Source organism: Halichoeres trimaculatus, unplaced genomic scaffold (assembly GCF_033239565.1).
Source record: "Halichoeres trimaculatus isolate MK-OKI-2021-1 unplaced genomic scaffold, fHalTri1.1 fHalTri1_scaffold_11, whole genome shotgun sequence".
Lineage (NCBI taxonomy): Eukaryota > Metazoa > Chordata > Actinopteri > Labriformes > Labridae > Halichoeres > Halichoeres trimaculatus.
The window spans coordinates 3,643,140-3,662,434 of NW_027437189.1; the positions used below are offsets into that span (position 1 = coordinate 3,643,140).

The following is a 19,295-nucleotide window of genomic DNA, read 5'->3' on the forward strand; positions in this document are numbered from 1 at the left end:
GAAGGGCAGCTTTCAGGGAGTCATTGCAGATATCTGTAACTCAGTTTGGACCAGTGGAAACTGAGTCACAGATATCTCTAACTGTCATTGTGACTAGTCAAAACTGAATTATAGATATCTCCAACTGTATTTTTGACTAGTCACAATTATGTTGTTGATATCTACAATGTTAATTCCAGAGAGTCAAATGTAGCTGTTAAAGGTTAAAAGGGCTTGCCATACTTGACTCAGATTAATATCTCTGGTCTGGTCTGGTCTGGTCTGAGGTGAGGTCTTCCCTTGGTCTGGTTTAAATCCATCACTGCATCCTCTGATTGGCTGATCAGTCAGCAGCATCACTTTCTGTGAGCGTGCAGGAGCGTACGCGTGCCCAATACGCAGTGCGCGCGCCGTGGTGCTGATGGAGCTGGCAGTGAGCACGCGGCCGTATCGATGATGAGGAGGATGAAGAGCGGATCAGATCATCGATCCGCGCTGATCGCCCCGTGTCCGCGGCCGCGCTGATCCGCTGTTCGATCCCGGAACAGGCGGCTGCAGGAGGCGACAGTCCGCGTCACCCATCAATCAGTCCGCGTCATCGATCACACCTGATGTGAGACAGGGCGCGTGAGCCGCTGCAGGAGACAATCAGCTGAGTGGGGCGGCGGGAGTCTGGATTCTGGACCGGACTCTGGGCTATGTGAACCACTAAGATTCTATCACTGCCGGAGGTCAGGAGTCCGCGGAGGAAGCCCGCAGGTGATCCAGGTAAGAGAGCTGCACGCGCCTTTACAGCGCGCTCACACACACTGAAACACACACACACACACATTAACACACAAGGCAAAAGGATTTAAAGTTTATGCGTGAGAGAGCGTGTGAGTGCAGCTGCAGAGCGGCAGGAACAAAGGTGTGTGTGTGTGTGTGTGTGTGTGTGTGTGTGTGTGTGTGTGTGTGTGTGTGTGTTACTGATCAGATGAAATCAGATTATTGATCATGCTCACGGTGCGTGCTGACGCCCTGCAGCTTGCAGTCATCAATAATCGATCAGCTTTGATCATCGATCGGTTTGTTTTTGTTATGGCTGTCCCCACCCTGCGCCACGTGCCTGCTGCGCGTGCGCGCGTCTGTCAGCTTGCGCGCGTGTTTACCAAAGGGCTCTTCTCCCCTTCTCTTTGACCGTCAGGTGTTAGTCTAATACACATACTGAGGTGTTACTGATGAACCGAGGCTTAGGTGATGTTGTCACCTGGTCTCTGAAACAGGAAGTTGCGTCACTGCTCTCGGACCACATCTGTATCAAGGATAATCTGACAACATCATTGAGATTTATTGATAAACCACAGGATTAAAGACCAATTTAAACCTTTATTATTATTATTATTATTATTATTATTATTATTATTATTATTATTATTATTATGAACAGTTATTTTCCTTGTTGTAGAATAAAATAGAATTTCTTTTTTTTTTTTTTGCAACAGGGGTAAAAGTTCCAACTGCAATAACAGAAAAAGCAAGAGTTGTTCTGATTTAACACAAAAATAAATGAATGTAGCGCCCGTCCTGCAGGGTGTGTGTCTGTGTCTGCTGCTGAAGGAGCTGCTAACAACCCCCACAGTCTCCTCCAGCAGGTCAGAGGGAGTGTCCTTAATGCATCCTCCCCTCACCCACCTCCTCCAGGGAGTCCAAGGAGCAGTCCAGGACAGACCTGGCTCCTCTGACCAGTCTTTCTCTGTGACCCCTGCTCCCAAGACCTCTGTCGTCTGCATCACCAGCTCATGGTTTAAAAAAGTTACACCCTGGTTTGTTTATACTTTAATGCCTATGGGAGGGAACAGGTACTGCTGAGATGGTATCAGCTCTGTAACAACAGGAAGTGATGACATTTACGTCGCGCTCAGTTAGGCTGTTTTCCAACCTGCCTACTATACTCGCAGTGCCTACGGATTTAGGGAAATTTAACTTTGCTAAAAGAGTTTTCTATTTGTTGCAAATGGCACTCAAACTACTGCCACCTACTGGAATAAGTCAGCATTGCAACTACAATACAACAACACTAACGTTAGACAGTCTGTGAGGTAAAAGTGATGTGAAAGAAACACCTCACCTCTTGTCTCACATGTAACTGTTTACCTTTACTGAGTTCATTTAAATCCAGATTAACTTTTTTCAAGCATATGTGGATTACACGGAAGAAGTTTTTCCCATCAGCAATAAAAAAGTCAAACCATTCCAGGTTTATTTTCTATAAATGATCCAACTTTTGGTGTAAGATTAAAAATCAACAAAGATTAATTCTGTCAAAATATAATTTGATGACTGTCACAAATCTTGATTCATAAAAAAACAGGACACTGAAATTTTTCAAAATGTGTTGTTTTTTTCTATATGAATGTAAAATTAACCTTAAGCCACTGAAAATGAAAAGAACCAAAAACACACAAAAAAAAACGATTTCAAAGAACTACTCCCTGAAATATAAAGACTATCCTCCACAGATTGATTCATAACTTAAATGTCAAGATGTACCCATGCAAACAGACCCAACAGACTACAGTCACATGTTGTACGCAGTTTGCAGTTTACAGCCTGAAGCTTTCTCATTGTTGTTAAGTGGACTCATTCCAGTAGGGGGCAGTAGTACACTTAACACTGAGTGCCTCCAGCAATAAACAGAAAAATGAGATGATTCGCACCTTGCATTGTGGGAAACAGGATGCGAGGAAGACTGGCCCACTGCAGAACAAAAACACCTGAAAAGACCTGAGTGTGTTGAACAAAAGTCTCTCGAGGGCCAATAGGAACTCTGTTCCCTGGTCTGATACCTGGTCTGTCCCCAGGTCAGTCCCTAGGTCTGTTCCCTGGTCCGTTCCCAGGTCTGTTTCCTGGTTTGTTACCTGGTCTGTTACCTGGTCTGTTACCTGGTCTGTTACCTGGTCTGTCCCCTGGTCTGTTCCCAGATGTGTTCCCAGGTCTATTACTTGGTCTGTTCCCAGGTCTGTTCCCTGGTTTATCCCAGGTATGTCTCCTGGTCTGTTGGTTGAATTGCAACCTGGACTGTGACCTTGACTGTGACCTGGTCCGTTAAGTGGACTTTTACCTGGACAGACACAGGTAACACATTTCCTGTTAAGAACAATAAGTATCTATCTATCTATCTATCTATCTATCTATCTATCTATCTATCTATCTATCTATCTATCTATCTATCTATCTATCTATCTATCTATCTATCTAGTAAGTTACCTGGACTGTTACCTGTTACACGGTAACTGTGATTGGATTTTAACACTCAGATCACCTGGACAGCTGTAGGTCACTTGGTCAGCAGGAGGTGAATTCGTTCTCACCTGTAAACCAGGTGAGCAGAGTTGGTTTGTTGTTATATTTACTGATGAACAAGGAAGAGGAGCCGAGTTTTGGACTCTGTCCTGCTGAAGATGTGTTTAGGTGCCACAGTCAGGTATCTCACTGTGGGGTGTTCAAGGCTCCGTCTCTTTTTCTCTCTCTGTCTCTGTCTTTGTTAATTCATTAAAAAAAAAAACTTAATTGGCGTAAAAAACATCTTTTGGTTGCCAAACAAATGTACGCACAGATAAACACACTCTACACACATGCAGCATCTATGTCTTGTCTCTCTATGTCTCCCTCTTTGTTTCTCTCTTTCTCTCTATCTCCATCCCTCCTCTATGTCTGTCTGCTGTACTACAGTACCCATGAGCCCTAGCAGCTGTTGCTATGGAGACCTCCATCCAGAGCAGTGACATCACAGTGACATCATACTCAGACAGTAAAACAAACCTCTGACTCCTCAGCTGCTCGGCAACAGCGCCTGCTGCTCTCTGATTGGACAGTTCAGGAGCAGAGAATTCTGGGATTTGGAGTTTGAAATGTGCCAGGACCCCCCAGGTTCAACACCTGATGGAGACTTCCTGTCTGTGGCTCCGCCCACATAAGTGTGATGTCATCATGATCTCACACACACACACACTGATTTACACTAACACACACACACACACACACACACACACACACACACACACACACACACACACACACACACACACACACACACACACACACAGACATATGAACACACACCATGCCCTCAGGTTGAAAGGTTATTGGCTGCCTCGCTGGAGCTCTCAGCCAATCAGACGCAAGGATTCAGAGTTGGGATTTCTACATTGTTACCATGCAGAGAATCTGCAGCCTGACCTACATTCACACACACACACACACACACACACACACACACACACACACACACACACACACACACTCAACCCCGATTCTGTAGAGAAAACTCAGGGAGATAAAGATGCTTGCATGCCTCTTAACCAAACGCACGTATTCACACGTACACACACACACACACACACAGCGCAGCACCTGAGAGCACCCAGCAGTGTGTGTGAGTATGAGAGAGTGTGTGTGTGTATGTGTGTGCTCTATCTCCGCTGTGACCTTACGACAGCCCTCCATCCTCTCTCTGAATTATTGTTTGTTGGTTTTTGAATTAACTTTATAAACACATGGACACAGACAGAGCATCAGGGAGCCAATCAGAGAGCAGGAGGACAATCACATGACCACTAAATGATCGTTATCTTATTCTTTAAAAAAAAACTGTTATTATAGCAATGTCACTAAGAAATAGTTTTATTATATTATTTTATATTACATGATATTATATGATACGATATATTATATTATATTATATTATATTATATTATATTATATTATATTATATTATATTATATTATATTATATTATATTATATTATATCTGTCTGAAGAGCAACCTGGCAGTTCCTGATTGACCAAAACTTAATGTCCTGGAGGTGTTCTGTTGGCTTTAGGTCAGGTGAACATGGGGCCCGTCAGTGGTATCAATATGATGCTAGTTAGCGAGCAGGGCCCACCACAGGACGTTCCTTATCGTGTGGAAGGCGCAGAAAGGAGCAGATACCAATCCCTCTGAGGGTTTAAGGACCACGTAAGGCCCTGTCCAGCTCTCCTGGAAAAAAAAATCAGCCAGTAAGAATCAGCCAGAGGAGACAAAGAGGGAGGAAATGTCAGAGGACCTGGAAGACTATTCCCATTTCGGGGGCGTCTCATAATTGCAGATCAATACCCCAGAAGATTGACTGATAGTTTGCTGTACTCTGATTAAAAAGTGTTTCTCTAATTTTTCAAGCAGTGTTTTGTATCATAATATAATATAATATAATATAATATAATATAATATAATATAATATAATATAATATAATATAATTTAATATAATATAATATAATATAATATAATATAATATAATATAATATAATATAATATATAATTTAATATAATATAATAATTTTAAAAAGCTCTGTGTTTGTTGTAAGCATCCTCCTGCAGTACCTTCAGGGACCAACAGGTAGCAGCAAACTACAGTTTGGGTTCCCTGATCAGTCGCATTCTCAATGGCATTAAAGACAGACAGTCAGAGACAATGCTGACTCTCTCTGAGGTCATAGTTTGGCAGTCACTTCCAAAGAACTACATCTGAATGACCATAAACTATACTTCAAATAAATTACACTTACAACAAACTACACTTCACTGCGTATAAACAACACCTACCAATAATTACACTTCCCATAAACTACACTTTTCATAAACCACACTTCATAAACACAGCACTTCACTTACAATTAACTACACTTGTCATACATTACACTTCACTTCCTATAAACTACACCAACCATCAACTACACTTAATATAAACTACACTTCCCATAAACCTCACTTCCTATTAACTTTGCTAACCACTAAACAACACTTCCCATAAACTTCATTTTCAAACACTGTACTTCAAATAAACTTCACTTCCTATAAACTACACTAACCACAAACTACACTAACCAAAAATTACACTAACCATAAACTACACTAACCATAAACAACACTTAATATAAACTACACTAACCATAAACAACACTTTATATAAACTACACTATTAATAAACTACACTTCCTAAAAACTACAGTAACCATAAACTACACTTTCTCTAAACTACACTTACCATAAACTACACTAACCATAAACAACACTTCATATAAACTACACTTTTAATAAACTGCACTTACCATGAGCTACACTTTCTATGAACTACACTTCCTATAAACTACACTTACCATGAACTACACTTCCCAAAAACAACACTTTCCCCTAACTACACTTCCAAAAAACTACACCTCACGTACAATACACTACACTTCACTTCTTGTAAACAACACAAACCTTAATTTACTTCCTTTCAACAACATCAGTATTGTTCCATCTCACACAAGAAGTGAGCTAGTTCAACATTTAGTTCACACCACTTTCAATGAGATAGTTCACGTCTATAGTTCATTTTTGAAAAGTTTTCAACTTAGTTTTTGGTCTCAAAAATGAATCATTTGATGTTCATTTTTACTCTACAAGTTCTTTTCCAGTGGAGCCACCTTTGCTTTACTTCCTATCCTTCAAGCCTCTTCTTTAAAAAGAATGAATCCCTCGATGATCTTAGGTGAGCAGCAGGAATCTCACCTTTACCTGCAGAGAGGGGGCGCTGTTCCTCTGTCTGAATTCACCACCATGGACCATTACCCAGAATTCACTGCAGGCAGAGTCCTGCTGGGAAGACACAGTCACAAAGTATTAGCAGGACAAAGACACACACTGATCATTGTCATTCAACTGTCCTATGTGTGTGTCTTTGTCCTGCTAATACTGTGTGTGTGTGTGTGTGTGTGTGTGTGTGTGTGTGTGTGTGTGTGTGTGTGTGTGTGTGTGTGTGTGTGTGTGTGTGTGTGTGTGTTCACAAAGTTTCAGCTCAGATCAGATCAACACTTTTTTCTGCTCCAGGTGTTTCAGTGAAGTCACATCTGTATGACATCACAGGTCTGAGGTCAGACAGGTTTTAAAGGGACACACCTGAGCTGTTAGACTTTCTTCTTCTGTGGTGTTTGAGAGCAAAAAAGGGAAGCGTAATTAAGGTGCTATAGGTGACAACACAGGAAGTATCCCCTTCAAAATAAGAGCCTTTGTAAAGAATGTATATTTTAATGTAAGGATGATGATAAGAGACGCTCTGATCAGGACACATAGCGTTCATCTGATCCGTGAATTTCACACACACAGCCAGAAACTCATCCTACAGCAATTTAAGAATGTTGTCTCAGCTTTTATTGTGAAGGTGTAGACAGGAAGTGAGTCATGTGACAGTGGGCTGTTTGACAGCAGAGTGGGAAACAGAGTGGGAGACAGAGAGAGCGATCAGACCGGGTTACACCGAGCTCAGATACAGGTTTACCTGCCCCACTCACCTGATCTGGAGACTCCCCCTGGATTTAATCTGGATTTAATCTGGATTTAATCTGGATCTAATCTGGATTCCTCCTGTGTGTGGATCCCCCTGACCTGTGTTGACTTTGTGTGGACTCTGGAGGTCCAGAGATGGTTTTCAGGTATTTAAAGCTCTCTTATTCAGACTAAGTCAGACTGAGCTTGCTGGGTCCAGGTGTGTCTCAGGTTGAGGGTTTACCTGCAGACCCTGCAGACTCTGAGGTCATCATGAGGAGGTGTTGGGGGTCAGGTTTGGTTCCAGGAACCACTGTCTCCATGTAAACCTTTACACCTGTTTCCTGTTTATATTTACCTCTGCAGAGATTGGTTCATGAGTTTCAGTCTGAGAGATGAGTAAAGTAAACAACACTAGTTTGTTTGTTTGTTTGTTGTTGTGTCAGAGAAGCAGAAACATGTTGTTTGACTTGTTATTAGATCTCAGATGTTTGTTGTTGTTGTCGTCATCATCATCATCTTGGTACAAACTGTGTTTATTTATTTGTGTCCCATGTTGCCTCCTGTGTACGTTGAGTTCATCCAGTTCATGTTGCTTTCAATGAAGCTAAGAGGCTTTAAAGGTATTTCATTCATGAATCTAAAAACAAGGCATTAGATGGCCTTAAAACGTCTAAAATTCATCTTTAAAAGTCTTAAAAAGTGTTAAAACATGTTACTATGATTATAAATAGTCCCAAATCTCAAAATAAATGCTAATATATAATTTTTTATTTGAGTAATTTACTGAGTGACTCTTGTGGTAGCATCACACAATCATGATAGCGGAACCAACAAACATTGTTGTGGTTGCAGCTGGGACTCTATTAATTGTCCCTTACCCTGTTTAATTGCTGGGTATTTTTTTTCCATTTTTGTTGGTCTTAAATTAATGTCAAATGGCATTAAAAAGTCAAAAACACACATGAACTAACTGTAAGTTCATTTCTGCTGCAGTTCCCCGAGTGTCCACTAGAGGCTGTGTGCAGAAATAGCTGGAAACCTCATACACAACCATTCATAAAACTGATCTTTACAGCAGAAACAAACATGTTTACAGCCTGGTTCAACACAGGGTTACTGTGCAGGAGCAGGAGGCGAGGAAAGGAAACAAGGAAAGGAAACAAGGAGGCTGGAGATTGGTACAAACACCCACCCTCCTCCCTTTCTCTCTCATTGTGACTGTGTGTTGAATATTTAAACTCAGTATTCATGTCTTTGTCTGCAGCTGCATCCTTTCATCCCCCACTGAGTGTGTGTGTGTGTGTGTGAGACTGTGTCGGTGTGTGTGTGACTGTGTGTGTGTGTGTGTTTACACTCATGCACTTCTATAAACATGAAAACACACATTAAACATTTTAAAGACTTCAAATTAAATGTTTTGGTTTAAAGGTGAAAAAATTAATTTTGAGACACACACTCACACACACACTTTCACACACACACACACACACACACCTGTAGAAACAGAAGAACAAGCAGACATCCTGTGTTTTCATCAGAGGTAAGTTGAACTAAAGACAGAAAATTACACACACACACACACACACACACACACACACACACACACACACACACACACACACACACACACACACGCACACACACACACACACACACGTGCAGATGTCGCTGATCAGCTGATGGAGGCTCTGATCTTCAGTCTGCAGGTCTGAACAAAGTCAGCTGGAATGTTGGAGGAGGAGGAGGAGGAGGAGGAGGAGGAGGTTGAGGAGGAGGAGGAGGAGGAGGAGGGGAGGTCGGGTGCTTATGGACACACCACATGGAGAGTGTGTGTGAGTGTGTGTGTGTGTGTGTGTGTGTGTGTGTCAGTCTGCTATCCTCAGACCTGCAGCCCTTTGTTTTTTTGTGTCACAGCTGTTTTTATTAAATCTGCTCAATCTGTGACATCACTGATTGGTGAATCGCCTTATAAGGGCGTAATAATTGTAACTCCAAATATCTGGTTTTGCAGCAGAACAACAGTGGAGGAGGCTCTGAGAATTAACACTCTGGGTCTTTACTGTACTCCACTGTTGCTGAGAACACCCCCCCCCCCCTCTTGGTTTCCTGGTTTTCATGGCTTGTTTCCTGCTTCCTGTTTCCTGTTGGGCTGCACTTCCTGTTCTCAGGGTCGTTCAGTCAGAGCTGCGGTCACAGAGCGGGGTCAAAGGTCGGCAGTCTGCTCTGGGCTTGGTTACATAACTTCTTTGTTCTGGTTTAAGGAAGATGTTGTTGAAAATGTCCTTATCGGCTTCAGCCAGCAGGAGGCGCCAAACCAGCTGACCCCAGCAGCCAATCACAGAGGAGCACTCTGCCTCCACACGATGTGTTTACTGACTCTGGCAGATCACTGAAGATAACACACTGTTATGTCTGCAGAGAGACTGTGTGTGTGTGTGTGTGTGTGTGTAGTCTACATGATACCACATCTTTTAATCTTACACACACACACCCAGACTGTTTCACTGAGGACGATCAGATCTTCATCCTGTTGTTGTTCCTGGAAGCTGATTGGTCCTTTCTGTCCTCTTCTTCAGGTCACACGCTCTGAAGACTGTTAGACTCCCTCTGCTGGCCAACCCAGGAACTGACTCTCCAGCTAGCGGCTAACGGCTAACAGCTAACAGCACTCCTGAGGCTGGTGTCCAGGTGTTGGAGGTGTCCAGGTGTTGGATGGCCACAGGAGTCAACTACTGGAGCTCTGATGAACCCAGCTTCAAGGTGAGAGGCCGACTCTGTGTGTTTGCGCCCTGTAATGATGAAGATTTTTATTTTGTAATATTTTGAAATCATTATTTACTGAATAATAGTAAAAAAAAACATTTTGTTTATTTTTTGAGTCTTTCTTATTTGATGCGTGTTTTCTGTCCTTGGAGGCTCCTGTAGTCATGTGACAGGCTCAGAAAACAAAGTGTGTTGTAGTGAAGTTTTTTGTGCTGTTGATCAATAAACGCGTGCAGCAAACTTCATGGTTATTTTACCGTACATACGGAGGCCTCACGCCGACTCAACAAAGTAAAACAAGAAGTATGTTTTGGAAAAGCTTCAGAAAGAAAATGAAACTTCAGTGAGCCACTACAGTTTGTGTTTGTTTGTCAGCATGTCTGTGTGTATCAAAGTATTAAAAGGTGATAAATCAAACGTGATAAATTTAGGGCCAGTAAAAGTGCTGAATGGGGTTTTATAGATATTTAAAAAAAGGTTTTAGTTTTGTAAGATTATGAGAGTCTTGGTCGCGCAAGTTCGTTTAAATATGAACTAGTGATTGGTTATTCTCAGCGTCATAGTCTACTTTTGATGACATCATATTCAGTGGTCGCTCAGCTGGTTAGCAAACTGGCCGGCTTCTCTTTGATTTACAGATCATCGTTGTCATGGGAAAATGCAAATTATTTTGAAAGAAGGTTTTTATTGTGTTTAAGTTAACAGTTACATGTTTCATGTTTCTTCATCGAGATGGCGATCAGAGATTTTCAGAATTTTTTTTTTTATTTAGATTTCTGTTTTTACGAGACAGGTAAATCAAAAATGAATAAAAAATCCTGTTTTCACAGTTATCTCATAAAGATCAAGCTTTTTTTTATTTTCAGGTGAATACGATATGCCACCGTACAACTCAGAGTTGTGATACTTAAAAAAACACTGATGGATTTTTTTTAAAAATGTATTTAATTTTTTTTTTTTAATACTTATATCTTATTCGCGTTTTAATGAGGTTACAGCAAAAAACAAACAAATTATATAACAACTTGGTGTCAGTTAACAAATGTTCATGTAGCCTCCTTGTAAATAGTCAGCTGTCCTCAGTCTTTCAGCTGGGTTTTAAAGTCCATCCACTTTTTCCATTTTTTTTGACAAATAGATTATTGAAGTCTCAAATTGTGTGTAAAGATCTCCATGTCATGTAAATTCTCCACAATGTTCATCCAGTTATTCAAAGTGGGAGGGTCCTCATCATACCATTTTCTTGTTATGACCTTTTTACATGCCACAAGTAATATTCCAGCCAGGTATCTGTCTTTGTTTTGAATAATTTCTTGCGTTAAGTTTCCCAAATACAACACTTCACATGTCTTAGGAAGTACAAAACCCAAGATTGTTATCATTGCTTTCCACACTTCATCCCAGTGCTTGTTCATTTTTACACACTGCCAAAACACATGAGCGTGGTCCACATCATGCTCCCCACACTGTCTCCAGCAAGGTTGTGGGACAAGTGAGGATTTTCCTTTGATTTTTGGGGTGATGAAAAATCTAGTTATATTTCTCCAGCCGTATTCCCTCCACGTTCTAGAGCTTGATGTTTTACTTTGCGTCTTACACATGTTATGCCACTCTTCTTTAGTTATTTTACTCTTTAGTTCTTTTTCCCACTTGTCTCTAATGTAGAGAGTGGAAGTTGTTCTGTTTCTTATCGTGTTTTGGTTCAGCACTGAAACTACTCTCCTGACTGTGCCTCTATATGCACTGCATAATGTTGTAATCAATCCATTTAGTTCACATGGGGAATCAGGCTTTATCTCTTTATTGAAATAATCCCTTATTTGTAGATACATGTAAAAATCTCTGTTCTCCAGGTCGTATTCTCTCCTCAGTTTAATGAAGCTTTTTATTTCTCCTTTTTCAATTAATCTGTCGATTATTGTTACGCCTCTAGACGCCCATTATTTAAACCTTTGGTTTAGGGTTCCTGGTTTAAAATTAGAGTCATAGGCGTATTTAATCATTTTCAACTATATATTTCATTTCCTGGTGTTATCTTTTTTTAATTACTGCTATCATATTAATTATAGATTTTTTTATTGTAAAATGATTGTATACCAGTTCCCAGTTGCACATCCTTGAAGGTGATACCTGAGGAGAGATTTGATTATATTTGTATGGCAAATGTTGACAAATTGACAAACATAATTGTACACCAATTTCATACTGACATTCATTCAAATAAAAGGGGAAAAAAATAAAATAAATAAAATAAAAAATCTAAAGGAAGTATAAAAAGGTTTTGAATTTAACTTAGGTATTGCTGTATATTCTGTGGTGTGTGTGTGTCTGATCAATTAATTTTGTGTGTGTGTGTGTGTGTGCAGGTGAGAGACTGTGTTTTGGAGGACGATCGCGAGTCCAGTGGTGAGGAGGGAGGAGGCGGGGTCACATGGGAAACACAAGCCATGGAGGTCAAAGGTCAACTCATCACAGCACCCGGTAAGAAGACGGGTCTGCACTGAGTCATTTCTGCACATGCTCAGTTTGTTATCATCATGGAGGCAGAGTTTCATTTCACCTGTTTGAACACACATGTAGCAGCTAGCACTTAGCATTTAGCATAGTTAGCTCAGCCTCAACTGTCATTGGACCATGGAGTGAAAGAGGCTGACGGATGTTACTGTGTGTGTGTGTGTGTGTGTGTGTGTGTGTGTGTGTGTGTGTGTGTGTGTGTGTACAGATCCTCTCACCTGTACGGACAGGAAGCAAAGGGAGCGAATGGCAGAGCTGCAGGAGAGGAGGCGGAGCCTTCAGGCGCTCCTGAGCACACGACTGGCTGAGCTGAGACGGATCTGTCTGCAGGAGGCAGTGAGTGATGTCATCATTATGCTCCTCCCTCTAGCAGAGCTCGTCCAATCACAGCTGAGCTCTCTGCTGGTGTCCGACTTTCTGAATTTTACTCTGAACCCACCTGAGGAGTGTTTCCTGTGTTCTCATTGGTCAGGAGCTGACAGGTACGGTGCCCACTGACTTCCCTCTGGAGGCGGGAGAGAAACCGCCATGTGTGCGCCGCAGAGGGGGGACGTCTCGCCAAACAAACAGGAAGTGTCGAGCAGAGGTGAGATCATGTGACCAGGAGTTAGCTCCTCATGCTAATGTAGCTATCACACCTGTCTGATCACCTGTGAGTGAGTCATGAGATGCTGACAGCTGATTGGCTGCTGAATGTTTCAGGAGGAGGAGTCTCAGCGCTCGAAGCCGAAGAAAACTCTGTTCAGCGGAGCTCTGAGGAAACACAACGACTCTGAACACAACACACACACACATACACACACACACCACGGCAAGAGGACTGTACACAGAGGCTGCCACACAGGTAACACACACACACACACACACACACACACACACACACACACACACACACACACACACACACACACACACACACACACACATGCACACTGTTGGCAGTAGATGAGAAGTTTTTGAGTTCAGGAAGATGAGGAAATCAGCTCCTTCCTGCTTTTATTCTGAAACTCTGTTGTGTTCTGTGTGTGTGTGTTTGTGTGTATGTGCATGTGTGTGTTTTCAGACAACGCAGTGAGGTCAGAAAGCAGCTCCACGTCAGACTCAACAGGACATGAGAACGGTAACCTGACAACTTCTAAGATCTGATCAGAAAAACACAGATTACTAAAACATTTTTAACACCACAACCTGTGTGTGTGTGTGTGTGTGTGTGTGTGTGTCTCAGATGATGGTGTGTCACAGTGTCGCCCCCCGCTGGTCGCTGCTGGTTCTCCTGTTGAAGTTTTTTACCAAAACAAACCCAGGAGGAACTCTGTGCTCAACAGGTACACACACACACACACACACACACACACACACACAAACACACACACACACACACACACACACACACACACACCTGTCATATGCTCACCTGACTTACCTCGGTCTGTGGTTTTTAGGGGTGACCACTTGGAGAACCTTCAGTCCCATAAGCTCCTCCCCCTTCCCCCCTCCCAACCTCCCCCTCCTCCTCCTCGCTCTCAGGACTCCTCCTCCTCTTCGGCGCCCTCTGACCCTGCAGGAGAGGGCGTGGTCAGGATAAGCGCCACTCGCCATAGTAACAGCTCTGACGGTCTCCTGGACCGCATCGCCCCCCCTGAGGAGGAGGGGGGTGCCCAGCAGGGGGGGCTGTGGCTGAACGGTCTGCAGGGGTCCAGGGGAACCAGCACAGGGGGCGTGTTCAGGAGCTCAGAGACACTAACAGATGGGCGGAGTCGGACTACCAATGGTGCCACGGAGGGGGGAGGGGCAGGGCGAGGAAGAGGAGCGGGGAGAGGGGGGGGCGGGTACAGCGAGGTCCTGCTGGACTACGTTTGGGGGAAGCAGCAGCAGCTGCAGAGACAGCAGTCCCAGCCCAACAACCGACAGCCAATCACGTCGCACCAGCAGCTGCTCTACAACAGCTACTCCTCCCAGCAACCCTCTGTAGCCCCGCCCACTTACCGTGGTCACCAGGGTGACCAGCGGAGAGTCAAAGTGACGCGCACCAAGTCCTGCGGGCCGTTCCTCCCGGTGCACCAGGACCAGAACGAGACCCACAATCCTCCACTGACTGCCATCCAGCCAGACCCCCACCCCCACCTGCTGCCGCCTCGTCCCCCACAACTTCCCCCCACCCAGGACGCTCAGCTGGAGGACGCCACCCGCAGCCTCCACAAGGCCCTCGCCCTGGAAGGTAAACATCACAGGGGGAAAGTCCACCTTAAAGATCTCAAAAATTACAGACCACCTTAAAACATGCAGACCAATTAAAGACCATAGTCCACCTCAAAACATACAAACCACCTTAAAACATGCTGGCTGTCTTTTACTACAGACCTTTAAGTCTACAGACCACCTTAAATAATGAAGTCTGCTTTAAAACATGCTGTACGCTCAAAGACTGCAGACCACCTTAAAACAGGGAGTCCACCTTAAAACATGCAGTCCACTTAAATACTACTTACCACCTTAAAACAGGGAGTCCACCTTAAAACATTCAGTCCACTTTAAGACTTCAGTCCACCTTAAAACATACAGACCACCTTAAAACATAGTGGCTGCCTTTTCCCACAGACCTTTAAGTCTGCAGACCACCTTAAAACATGGAGTCCACCTTAAAACACGTGGTTAACTTAGACTACAGACTACCTTAAATACTACAGAATACCTTAAACTATGCAGTCCACCTTAAATACTACAGACTACCCTAGAGACTACAGACCATTTTAAAACATGCAATCCACCTTTAGGAGTACAGACAACCTTTAGACTACAGACCACCTTAAAACGTGTAGTTGACCTTTAAGACTACAGACCACCTGAAAGACTACAGACCACTTTAAATCATACTGCTCACCTTTAACAATCGGCATCAGGTGTTTGATGCTAATGAGTCTCACTGAGCATGTGCAGACCTGAGGATTGATGATGACAATGAAACCTTCTTCAGTCGTAGATTTTGTTTTCTGGATGCTGAAGGTGTGTTTAGATTTCATCACTCTGTGTCCCAGTCAATTCTGTGTGTGTGTGTGTGTGTGTGTGTTTTTTTTGTGTGTGTGTGTGTGTGTGTGTGTGTGTGTGTGTGTGTGTGTGTGTGTTTCACCTGAAGCTGATCAGACTTTACAGTACAGTACAGTATGAGGATTGGTGTGATGAATGTTTAATGATGAGGAGATAAATCTGGGTCAATGCAGCAGAAACGCCCTCAGTCTGCAGCGTTCAGAGAGGAGGAGCTGCCCCCTGGTGGACACACCGCAGAACAACAACATTTAAAATAATATCTAATTATACGTATTCATTATCTCAAGGTAGAGTTTGTGTTATTCAAAGGTGCTGTGTGCAGTATTTAAAGGTACAGTGCGTAATTTTACCTTCTGTGATTGACAGGTCTGAGGGACTGGTACCTGAGGAACACGATTGGCTCCTCGAATGAAAACCAGGTGAACGGAAAGACCTCCAGCAGAGTGAACACTAAGGTGAAAGGAGGGGTCAAAGGTCAGTCGGGGGGAGGAGGAGGAGGGGGAGGAGGAGGAGGTTTCCCTGACAGACTGAAGACTCATATCCAGCAGACAACCTGTCACTCAGAGACCGGTCACCACAAGAAGTCACTGCCACACTCAGCCACCTTCCACGGACACCCGCTGCACGGCAGGTAGGACACGCCCACCTGCTCAGGTACACTCCTACTGCTGCTCCTCCTCTCACCGCCTCTCCTCCTGTCTTTCTCTCAGGTCTGTAGATGGTACGCTCTACCACAGCTCCTTTCCGTCTCAGAAACAGGAAGTTCCTCTCAGAGACCTGACCCTGGACCAGCCGTCTCCAGGAACTCTGGTCTGACTCACCAGCCAATCAGAATCAGGCAGACAAACCCGGGCAGGTCCCTGGGGTGAACACCTGAGTGGACTGTGCTGGTTCTTCAGGGGAACCTCACCTGCAGCTCTTCCTGCTGTGATGTCACTCAGAGGGTGATGATGTCACAGCTCTGGATGAACTCTGACCTTATGATCGACTCTGCTGTGGCTGCGGCTCGGTCTGAAACTGCTAAAAAAAAACTGAGATTCTGTATGTTGTGTGTTTGTTTCCTCGATGACGCGTGTGTTTGTTTCCTCGCCGTTTGTGCGTCGGTCCCCGCTCAGACAATCAGAACTAAACCAGCTTTTATACGAAGATTTCATACGAATGAAGACGAAGCTGTTGCACTCTCTGAGGTCACACGGCCACCAGCTGACATCACCAGCTCACGCTCAGACCAGCAGATTGGACGTACCGTAAACTCATCAGGTGAACTGTTTGATCCTCAGGTGAGACTCTTCAGGTAATCTCTGCACTACCAGTCAGCTGATCCGGTATATGGAGCAGGAGACGCACCTGACCAATGGACCACCTACAACACCTGGAACACCTGGAACACCCAGACCACAGGGGAACTCCTTGAGCTTCCGCACCACAGGAATATCTAGACCACACCTGAACCTCTGCAGCACTAACACCACCTGGAACACCTGGATCATCAGGAACACCTGGAGCACCTGGAGCATGAGGTGTTTCTGTGTCATCACCAGGAAACTGTGAGGGATGAAACTCAGAAATAAGACGCCAAAAATGTGTTAATGCCAAACTTTGAAACAATCATCAGGGATCGGCGTGACAGCAGGTGGAGAACAGGTGAACACGTTCTGAAGGACACTCCCTCAGCGGACACCTGAGCAGATCGGGCTCTTTAATCGTCACCTGGTTTAGGAGATAACAGAGAGGAATGGTCAGCGCTCAGATATCAGAAAAGGCTAAAGCTAGCGGTTAGCAGGATGCACCACAAACATCAGAGGCTAATGCTAATCCTCAGCTAGCAGCTGAAACAGGACTCAAAAAGTAAACCTTAAAGTCGATCAGCTGACTGCTCAGAGTCCTCGCCTGAAAAAACAGGAAGTCACCCCCCCTGCTGGACATTAGACAGAATGACCTGAGCCTCATCCTCATGTTATCACAGTCAGGTCTCTGCGGGAGTGGGTCTGATCCAGATCCAGAGTGAGAGCAATAACAGGACCGGAGAGTCCGCAAAGCTTTTAGAGTGTCCAAGTGAAAAACTCTGCAGTGACAATCAGATAATGACATCACAGTATTAGCTGATGACATCACAGTATTAGCTGATGACATCACAGTGTTATTGTATGGCATCACAGTGTTAGCGTATGACATCAAAGCGTAAACTGATGATTTCAAAGTGTAAGCTAATGATGTCACAGTGTTAGCTGATGACATCACAGTGCTAGTGTATGACATCAAAGTGTTAGCTGATGACATCACAGTGTTAGTGTATGACATCAAAGTGTTAGCTTATGACATCAAAGCATAAAGTAATGACTTCGAAGTGTAAGCTAATGATGTCACAGTGTTGGCTTATGATGTCACAGTCTTAGCCAATGAGGTCAAAGTGTTCGCTGATGTCATCATTGTGCATTTCAGTGATGTTGTGGTGAGTACTGATGATGTCATTACCAGTATTTATGACATCACAGATTATTGATGATCTGTTTCCTGTCAGTGATTTGTTATAAACACTTTTTTATAAACTTGTCACTGTTAATGAATTGTAACTCTTTGAAACCAGCTCTTGTCGGATGTCTGATTATTGGTCAGGCTGATTAATTATTTTAATGATAGTTAAAAATGATCGGTTTATACTCTGAACCAAAATCTGTCAGAGAACTCCTCCCACAGGAAGTCTCGGTCACATGGCTCAGATCTGCACTTTTTTAAACACAAGAACAAATGAAGTCCTGATTACTTGGAGCGTCACATGACCTGAAACCATGGAAACATGATCAACAAGCCCCGCCCCTTCCAAAGACTCCTCAGCCTCCCACACCGACCGACTGACTGACGGACAGATCAATTCATCGATTATTGATCAGTGTTTACCTGAAAGTATGATGTCATTCAACATCCTGAGCTTCTGATTGGTTCCTGCAGCTGTCATATGACTCCCAGCATGCACCTCTTCTCCTCCATCCTGTGTTACACCAAAGCAGCACACACACACTCACACACAGTGTAAATATAGTCTGAACAGAGCAGGATCAGGTGACTCTGCCAGTCAAACATTCAGGGTTACAGAAAAACACCAGCCGACCAAACCCTGGACCCAGATTTAAATATTTCAGACATGTTTTATTGAGTTTGACTTCATGTATGTTTGTCTCACCGCGCCACCGACAGGAGGTCTTCGTTCTGACAGCAGGACTTCATCCTGTCAGGGGGGAAACAGGTTTTAAGTCTCCTCCCTCAGAGTCCCTGACGTGGACAGGATTTATTGCTGCACTCACATAGAACTTTGAGTCCTTCTCAGTTTATCAGAAGTGCTCTGGTGGACCAGTGTTTGGTCTGTGTCCCCTTTCAGGTCCAGGACCAGCTGTTGTCCAGCTGTGTCTGTCAGTGTGATGCATTCAGGTGCACTCTGTACGTCTGTGTTTCTGTGTTTTCTAAAAGTTACACTGTAAGAATCATTTTCTATCTTTTGGACTCTTTGCTCATTTGTACTTTTTTCACTCTGAACTTTGTGCTGTTTGAACTGAAGACGCTTTGTGTACATAAAGATAAACAGGCTGTAAACAAGCTGTTTGTAAACAAGCTGTTTTTAAATAAAGCTTTCTGCTCACTGCTTCCCTGCCTGTCATTAAGCAGA

General features: G+C 43.6%; 1 protein-coding gene across 1 annotated transcript; it reads left to right on the forward strand.

Moving 5' to 3' along the window:
- The first annotated feature begins 393 nt into the window (after positions 1–393).
- Positions 394–19,252, forward strand: ccdc120a (coiled-coil domain containing 120a). Its single transcript, XM_074681117.1, has 11 exons — positions 394–747; positions 9,889–10,072; positions 12,442–12,556; positions 12,798–12,925; positions 13,062–13,175; positions 13,292–13,433; positions 13,653–13,709; positions 13,815–13,914; positions 14,032–14,807; positions 16,001–16,265; positions 16,345–19,252. The coding sequence occupies exons 2-11, from the start codon at positions 10,025–10,027 to the stop codon at positions 16,448–16,450; spliced, it is 1,851 nt and encodes a 616-aa protein (XP_074537218.1). The 5' UTR covers positions 394–747; positions 9,889–10,024; the 3' UTR covers positions 16,451–19,252.
- The last annotated feature ends 43 nt before the right edge of the window (positions 19,253–19,295 follow it).